The sequence below is a fragment of the Melampsora larici-populina genome, assembly GCF_000204055.1.
Source record: "Melampsora larici-populina 98AG31 unplaced genomic scaffold MELLAscaffold_92, whole genome shotgun sequence".
In the NCBI taxonomy this organism is placed as follows: Eukaryota; Fungi; Basidiomycota; class Pucciniomycetes; order Pucciniales; family Melampsoraceae; genus Melampsora; species Melampsora laricis-populina.
Genome location: NW_006768856.1, coordinates 1 through 9,148, shown reverse-complemented (window position 1 = coordinate 9,148; position 9,148 = coordinate 1). Strand labels below are relative to the sequence as shown.

General features: G+C 40.9%; 1 protein-coding gene across 1 annotated transcript; it reads left to right on the top strand.

The window, feature by feature from the left end:
* Positions 1-782, top strand: MELLADRAFT_96050 (uncharacterized protein; the record flags this gene model as incomplete). The annotated part of the gene is made up of 3 exons (XM_007418430.1): positions 1-96; positions 247-708; positions 762-782. 3 exons carry the CDS (start codon positions 1-3, stop codon positions 780-782), a joined length of 579 nt encoding a protein of 192 aa, XP_007418492.1.
* Positions 783-9,148: the final 8,366 nt, after the last annotated feature.

Here is a 9,148-nt window from a genome sequence, read left to right as displayed (position 1 = left end):
ATGGGACGTCTGACTTCATGGGCACGACCCTTTTTAGCACCTTACGTAGCCATGGAGGATGGAATGGCCCCTCTACTTGACAGTTTCAAGGTCCTTGTAAGTAGAACTTGAAGTTCGAGTTTGACCTTCGTTTTTTTTTCTAATCACTTGCTCTTGAGTCCAGACTCTGACTCGATCTATCCTTTCCCCCCACCTTTTTTTCCTTTTCTTCTTACCTATGATCTTTCTCCTCCAATCCCTATTCAGTACCAGATTACCCCACGTTCCGATTTGAACATGTCTCCATGTGTTCCTCATCAAAAGACTACCCCTACCTTACCTCCTGATGAATCAACCGATGCGGATCAACCCGTTGAGCCTGCAGGAGATCCACCCCGTCGACACAGCACTCGTGTTACAACGCTTCGTCGCCAGTCCTCAATGACCATACCACCTAAAGACTCTCAAAAGTCTATTGTACAATCGGACTCTGATACCTCTGTTCATGTTGTTGAAAAGAAGAACAAAAAGCAAAGCCAAAGTCGAACTGCAGAGTCCACTCGAACCGAAGAATCCAAATCAGAGGCATCTCAGTCTGAAGCGTCTTCTGCACGTGGTCACCACAAGAAGACGAAGAAAAAAACACAACCTAGTAGTAAACCTAAAACCTCCAAGCGTCCTAAGAAGACCACCATGGTGACGCTCAAAGACGCTAAAACTCAGGCTCAGGTTTGAACTTCTTTTTTTTTCGTTCAAATTTATTCTGTGTTCTTTTTATTAAGTGTACTGATCAGGCCCTCTGATTCTTACCTTTGGCTATTGTTTAGGCAACTGCCACCTCGAGGTCTCCTAAGCGAAAAAGACTTGAGGTCAATCTGATTCAAGACTCCGAGGATGAGCATGCAAAAGTCAAACCGGCAAAGAAATCAAAACCACAGGACAACAAGCAAAACAACAAGTATGACAATATCAAAGAATACTTTGGATCTCCTTATCAAGGCGGGAATGATGTGAGTATACATCTCTCTCTAGATGATCCGGCTCAATATGACTGACATTTACATTTCTTACCTAGGCGAACGACGGACCGTGGAATTCGTATGATTGCAAATGGTGTGGTGAACATGTTCGAGGAGGCGGCAGTTCTCCTACAAACATGTTAGCCCATCGCGATGGTTCTAAACAACCTGGGAAATCTGGTCGGCCAAGTTGCAAGAAACGGCATGTGGCCATATCTGCTGGTTGTAAACTTCCCCCGACAGTGGCTGAAGAACGTGAACAAGCTCGTCAACAACAAGAAACGAATTCCACCGCCCAGATGACCATCGATCTTTATGTTCAAAAAGGCTCTTCTCGGTTCTCAAACACCATTTTGAACCAAATGGTAGGCTTGTGGGCTGTGAGAACTTCTCAACCTTGGGCGCGAATCGAGGATGAGGCTCTTCGTGCCTGCTTTCGTTTCGCAAATCCCTCGGCTCAGCTCTTTGGACGTACCTGGTTAGCTGGTTTTACTCACAAGGCATATCTTGGGATGCGAGCCTCTGTGCTATCTGATTTACAAGTGCGTATTTAAGTTTGGTTTTGTTTTGAATATATTTTTAAATTTTTATAACTTATATTTGATATTGGAATCATTTTAGGCTAATGATTCCAAATTCGGTCTCATACTCGATGCGTGGACTTCACCCCGCAACAAATACGGCTTTATCTCAGCGTCGGTTACATACATCAACGATCAATGGAAGTTTATCACACGACACCTTTCGATGAAGATGATCGCATGGTACCACAAGGGCGAGTGGTTAGCAGAGCCATTGATCAATGTGCTTGCTAAACACAAGCTTTACCCCAAGATATGTATCAATTTTGTTTATATCTTTAATTTTCTATTTTTTTTATTTCCATTTTAACTTTAGCTAACATATTTTGAAATGACACATGATTTCACAGACGCATGATTCCGGCAGTAATAACGACACCTGCGCTCGTGCGATGCAAGCCCGACTTTCCAAAATCGCAAAGGACAACTACAAAACTTTTGATTTTGATGAGAAATGTGATCGAGTTCAATGCGCTGGGCATAAAATTGCGTTGATTGTGAATGGCGGTCTTCAGGCATTGGGAATCAAAGCGCCACCCCCTCCGCTTGTTAAGTCCACCATACTTGGTGATTTTCCACTTCATGAACACGCTATGCCATCTATTGTTGAAGAGAATGAAGAAGCTGAGAATGAAGAAGACAACGTCAATAAAACCGATATACCAGAATCCGACGAAGAGCTGGAACTTACTGATATAGCTGGAAAAGAGGTAGGCGAGCAATGGTACAACGTTTTAGATGGTCCTTTTGAGCTTTCCCCAGATTTGCCCGCCTCCAATCGCAACGAATCCAATGCAGTTTATTTATTGACACTTCAGGTATGTGTTTGTTGTTTAATTACAATGTTTGCCATCTTTACTAATATCAGTTGTTCTTGAATAGCTTGATGAAATCGCTCGTAAGATTGGAGGTTCCTCTAGGATGTTGGCAGTCTTTGATGCAACTTGTGTAAGTATGGGAGTGGCATTTCCTCGTCCTATTCCGGGTTATGGAATACGATGGAATATAAAACTCCAATGTTGGGAAAGACTCTTCAACGCTCAAGAGGTCAGTGTTTACTAAACTTCTTTATTATCATTATCAATCATCTTTTTAATATATTTCTCCTTTGAGCATCGTATAACAGGTTATTGATCGGATGCTCAAAGACGATCAGAAGGAAGTGAACAACGGCAAGTCCCACAGTCGCCGAAATCAAAGACCCGAACTTGGCCCCAGTGATCCAGATACATCTCAACCTTGGGGCATATTCAATAAAGCTCACATTTCGCCGGATCAATGGAAGCAGGTTGGTCAATTGATTAAAATACTTCGTGTAAGTTTTTTACATATTAATTACCCAGTGGCACAAAGTGGTTCACTGATTATTTCTCTTTTATCAAGGATTTCGAATCTTTAACTAAAGTATTTGAAGCCGATGCGCCGACTGGTTCACTTGTCATTCGGGAATACGTCAAATTGAAGAAGTCACTTCAAGATAAGATCGATGCATGTGAATCCCGAGCTGATCCTCTATTCCCAATGTATCATGGGATGCATGTTAGGGTAAAATCTTATTTAGCTGAAGCGCTTCAATCCGATGTCCTAGTCTTGGCGACCATCCTACATCCCTCATGGCGAACTGATTACTTTCAGTTTGCTTTTGGCGACAACTCAGATGAATTCTTAGCCGCTCAAGCTTTATTAGAATCAGCATTTGACATTAGAAAAATGAAACTTAACTCGGGCAAGAACAATGAAGGACACAGTGTGGATTCTAATGAAGAAGACAATGATGAAGATGGATTTAGGGCACATCGCAAGAAAGTTCAGACACGAACTGAAAATGAACTTAGCAACTATTTTGAGCGGGTGGATGAGCCCTCTAAAGCTGTAGAGAGGGACCCTCATCTTGCTTTAGAATGGTGGAAGGTAATGGTCCTCAATTAGCTCAGCTCAAATATCTTGCAAAAAAAGGACTGATGATGTTTCAATTTTATATTACCCAGGTGAATGCTTCGAGATATCCGGTCTTATCATCTCTTGCGAAAGACTATCTGGCAGTCTGTGGATCGTCGTGTGCTGTTGAGAGGACGTTCTCCGCAGCTGCAGATGTCTGCAGCCGTGATCGAGGGGCTTTGAAACCAGCAACAGTCGAGCGTTCAGTTGGGGCTTGCATTTGGTCTAAGGAGGGCATCGAGGTAAAAGGATTGGAATTTGACGAGTGTCAAAAGTGTATGGCTCAGGCTAGTACCTTGGATAAGTCACACCGAAAGAGGAGGGAGCGTTAGTATTATTTTGATTAAACAAATTTTTATATTTTCTATTCTCTTCTTTCTTATTTTCTGAAACACAAGTTGTACGGTTTGCGTGATGGGCTCTGAGAGTCATTTTCTTGTCTTTTCTTTGGTTTCTTTTATTTTCTTTCTTTATTTTCTTTTCTTTTTGTTGTTATGCCAAATGAAAACATGTGGCGTGCTTGGTTTGACATCGATACGCGATACTTTACCAGTATCGTACCGGTATTGTCAACATCCTCGATACTACGATACGTATCGGTATCGTATTGGGTATTGAGGATACTGTACCAAGCGAAGACTTGGACAGTACCTTGAGTTAGGATACGGTATCTGGTATCGTATCCAATCGGCCGATACCGTACCGGTCCGTCCTCCCAATAGTATCCGGTCCTGGATACTTTACCAAGTATCTGCGATACTATACTAGTAAAGTATAGGTGGCGGCGTTGAAGTTAGTAAACAAGGGGTTTACAGGTAGTTTACATATGTAGTGGTGGTAATAATAAGATTTAGGGTTGCCAATAGTATTTTCAGGGATTTTTAAGGTTACAGAAAATGATGTCATATTACATGAGCAAGGAGAAAGGAGTAATAGCTGTGTAAAGTGAAGAAAATGTGTGGATTTTGTCAAAAATGAAGTTTTTCAGCTGATTACATATGTCAAATGATGTCAGATTGGGATGGTAGATTGCTCATTCAAAGCAGAAGAGTAAATTACACAATTTACAACCTTTAAATCACTAGTAACATAGGTGTGTGAAAGAAGGTATAAGGGAAACAAGAAATTGGTGTGAACTTCAAAATTTACACTTAGACTAGCGGATAGGCGGGCCCGCCCGCTAATTCAAGGTCAAACCCACGTCCAACACTTCAACCCCCAATAGAGGCCGATAAAATATGTAGCAGCAGATTAAACAGGGTGGTCGAAAAAGCATGCTTTTGAGATGTTGTCTAATTCTGGTCTAACACACATAAGATAAAAAACCCCTCATAGTGATGTTTTCCTACAGGGTCCTCGGGGTTAATGACTGTTGGTGCTTCAAGGATCTTGGATATCCTAGGAGTTCCATTTTCACTGTTTTCTGCCTTCTAGAATACATAGAGAGGAAGACAATCAGTCTTGTTGACAGAACTCAAGCAAGATTTGTTTCAATAAGATCCACCCACCTTGTCCCTTGCAATAGATTTGGTATGTATGTACCTGTTTTCTATCAGTCTTGGTGACACATCATCGAAGATGTGAATATGAACAAACTGGAATAAAAAATTGATGATTCATATCTTCTGAAACATCAAATTTTAGCTAGATAGACCATTTGCTTTTGATCGGTACAATTAGCCTGAAAATCTTGCGTTGATGATTTGAAAGACCTAATTTCAGGATTCTAAAGTTCACAGAGGTAGATATCAAGAGTTATCGAGGTAATGGTACTTCTACACAAAAGGTTTAGAAGCTTTCGATTGAAAGTCACACGAAGTGCTTTTCAAAAGTGATATCAAGTGCTTTTCTGATTTTTAAAACTTTATTTTGTGTATTAGAACCGTAGGTCAAATGAGTAATTGCTTTTTGAGATTGCTTTTGAAAAAATTGAGGCGCGAAAAGTTTGGAGAAGTAGATATCGAGAGATTTCAAGGTAATGGTGTTTTGACAGCAACAAAAGCACCGGAGGCTATTGATTGGAAGTCGAAGGTCATACTGTTTGAAAGTTCTCTTGAGTGCTTTTTGAAATTTTCGAAATTCAACATATACCTCAGGATCAAAATCGATAGCGAGGAAATTTCATAGCTGCATGAGAAAGTGCCAGGTCAGGCAAAAGACACGACCTGTAAACGTCATCTTTGTGGGACCGGTGAATTCGGAAAGTGTAAATGAGAAATGCATACCAAAATGCATACCGATGCTAGATGAGAAAAGCATAGCAATGAGCTTTTGGATCAATTGTGGCAGCGGCCGCCTTTGACAATAAAAGCAAAACCAATCGAGGCAAGAGCTTTTGAAAAAGTCGAGTCTGAGGCTCTGTGGTAGACAACTGCGCATATATGGTGAAGGCTTTTCAGGAAATGCATGAGACAACCTGCAAGATAGGGGGAAGGAAAAGGTATAAATAGAGGACATCATCGGAATAGGTGAGTCGGCATCATTCAATGCTACCCACGGCTACACCCAGGTGAGCCTCAAGTGGGAAGCGGCGAGATCCCGGTTGCTCACTTCCCCAGATGCTGAAGCCCTGTCATCGTAACAGGTTTCAGTGATCCCGGGGGGGTGAATCCGGATTTAAGAATATTAATGCATACATGTAACAACATTTACATACAAAAACCTTGACTTCACAGCTCAATAACTCATTAATTACTCATCAGATTCACCTTATATAGCGCCAATTATTGATCAGTATCACAAGCTGTACAAGATGCACTTTAGTAATCCAAAATTGGACCTCATTTGAAAAAAAATCCATAATCTCAAAAATTGGTTTTCAGCTAGTTTACAAGGAAAAAATTACCTGTTTTCATCATACAACTACATCAGTGATCACCTTTGGCTGTGTAAATCACATCATACATTAGTAACAAGATCATTACATTGCACCATCATATGGTTTTTAAGGTTTTCTAGGCGGAATTGATTGGTTTTTGAGACAGTTGACCATTGTAGGAGTTGTTACACATCAATATATATACTCACTGATGATATTGGGATTTTTGTTCCCTTTTCTGCATCTTATACCTTTTTTGTAGTGTTATAAATCACCATTTATTTACTACATTTGTACTGAGATCACTTAAAACTGCCCCTTCAAAGCAAGGAGAAATTTATATATGTGTCAAAAGACTATAATTCTCTCTGGTAATAATACTTACAACAGTATTGCTAGTAATTGATATTGTTTTGTGATCTTTTGCACTTAAAATCTGGAATAATACTTATCAAAATTATTGAGAACATTTCTCTGGTGCCTTTATCTTTTTCTCTGTTATCACAAAGCGGTCAGCAAGTGCCCTTGTGCTGGTTTCTTTGAAGAAGTCAGTCTTTAGGCAACTTCTACAATCCTCACATTAGTAGATTATCCCTTCTGAGGTGTTGTAAAGCTCTTGTTGAGCTTTAAATACTACAACGTGTTGCTTTTCTTGCAAACAATTGCCAATCACTTCTTTATTTGTACAAGTAGTCTTCTATTCAAGCTGGCTTTACGTCCATGTCCATCATTGATCCACGTCGGCCTTCACCAAGGTCTATCTCTTGATACCGATGTTTTTGTAAAAGCACTCTGTGTCCTCTACAATTGGATCACTGCTGGCCTCCGCCTATACTACTTCTTCCAAAAGCCGCCGCTTTGCGTCAATTGGCCCCCCATGATGTATGGTAGTCCCTTTTTAGCTTTAGAATCACCCTTTTGTCATATACCGTTTCAGGACCTTACAACCCAGCCCTATACCAAAAGTTATATGTTTCCAAGCCGTCTTGAAAAAAAGGCCAAGTTTGTCAATCTTTGGAATTTACTTTGTGTTCTGCTTTCAATCTCGGCACCATGCAGTTGGTCCATTTTGTTACCATTATTCACATATAAGCTTATGGTTTTCCCTCACTTGGCCCATTATTTAACCTTTTTAAGGCTTTGGTGCACATTTTCTTTAAACACTGATATGCTTTAAGGGGAAAATTTGGGTAATTGAATCCAGACTCTCAATACACCTACACATCTAAGATACCTGCACCGCCAAGAAATTTGCGTCGGGAAGCCCTTCCCGTTGTCAATTCGGGGACGGTGCCCCGATTCAGTATCACGCCCAAGCCATGCGATGGAACAGGTTTGCGATCTACAATCGAACATGATTGGCGCGACTGAATCCCCAGTCCGATTCAGAAACAGTCGGGCTCATCCGATGGAGCTCAGCTCCGATATAAAGCCGCATGAGCGACACCCGACTGATCCTCATTCCGATGCAACCTCGCGAAATGCTGCTTCGACTCAACCCTACGTGCGATGGAATTGTCTCATTGCGTAACTTTCACGCGACGGTCCATCCACCGTCCCGCCCCGATGCAATCCCGGATCTGATACGAGACCGGTCATTTCATTGCGACCCAATCCCCTATACATCCGATGCAACATCATTTGCGGAATAACTTCGGATTGATCCTTGCGATCCAATCCCCCCTCCGAAATCATAAAGGCTGCTATTTGAAAGAACGTGTAGTTTAAGAGAAAAAACAACACAAAAAGAGGGAAATGAAAAGTAGCAAGAGGTGTTGTTTCATCCAAAGAATCAAGCAATTTGAGATCACAAAAGAAAAGTCATTGATTCTATTGATTCCGAAGAAAAAGAGATTTCTACTTGAAATTCATGAACCCTTACTTGAAAAAAAAGTTTGAAAACGAATTAAATTTCAAAGGGGTTTATTTGAAAAGACATCCGGTTTAAGAGAAAAAGCAAAACAACACAAAAAGAGGGAAATGCATTTCATGCAAGTTGAGATCACAAACGGAAAGTCGTTCATTCTTCTGATTTTGTAGAACACCGCAGTCCTAATTGACAATCATGAACCCTTACTTGAAAAAAAGGCCAAAAAGAAATTTCACAATAAAGAAAGAGCATTCTATGGCTCGAAGAGCTTGGAGCTTGAAGCTTGTGTAAGCGTGGAAGAGCTTGGAGCTTCAACCTTTGAGCTTTCAAGCTCGCTCGAAGCTGCTTGAAGTTCGAAGTTCGAAGTTCGAGGCTCAAGGCTTGAAGCTCGAAGTTCGAACTTCGAACTTCAAGCCTCGAACTTCGAACTTGAAAGCTCAAAGATCCACATTATATCTTTCTCAATTGAAATTACAATGAAGCGCTCTTGATGACTTCCGCCTTCCTCTTCAAGGTCCGAATGGATATATACTGAGAATAATATATTACATAATATACACACAAAAATTTGAAGTAAGGCATCAAAATGATGCTTGAAAAAATACGTCGAGATATTTCTATCAGCAAAGGCTAACTCCCTATGGCACACTTTTTAGATAATTAGGTGTAGTACAGAACGCTGGTGCCGAGTTAAATTTGAGGCAAGAAAGAAAAACAGCAGCAAGAGATAATCACATGACAACATGAACAAATTCTGGCGAAAAAACTTGTAAAAGAACACATCCAACTGAACCCAGTCTCCCTCTTCTGCGAGTATAATCAGGGTAAGTCTACTGATATCCTGCCTAAGAATGACAAGGAGCTATGGTATCATATCACAGCAGAGTTGATTACATGCCAAGGTATTGGTCCCCCCGGAAATCTTGCCAGCTGACAAGTTCCG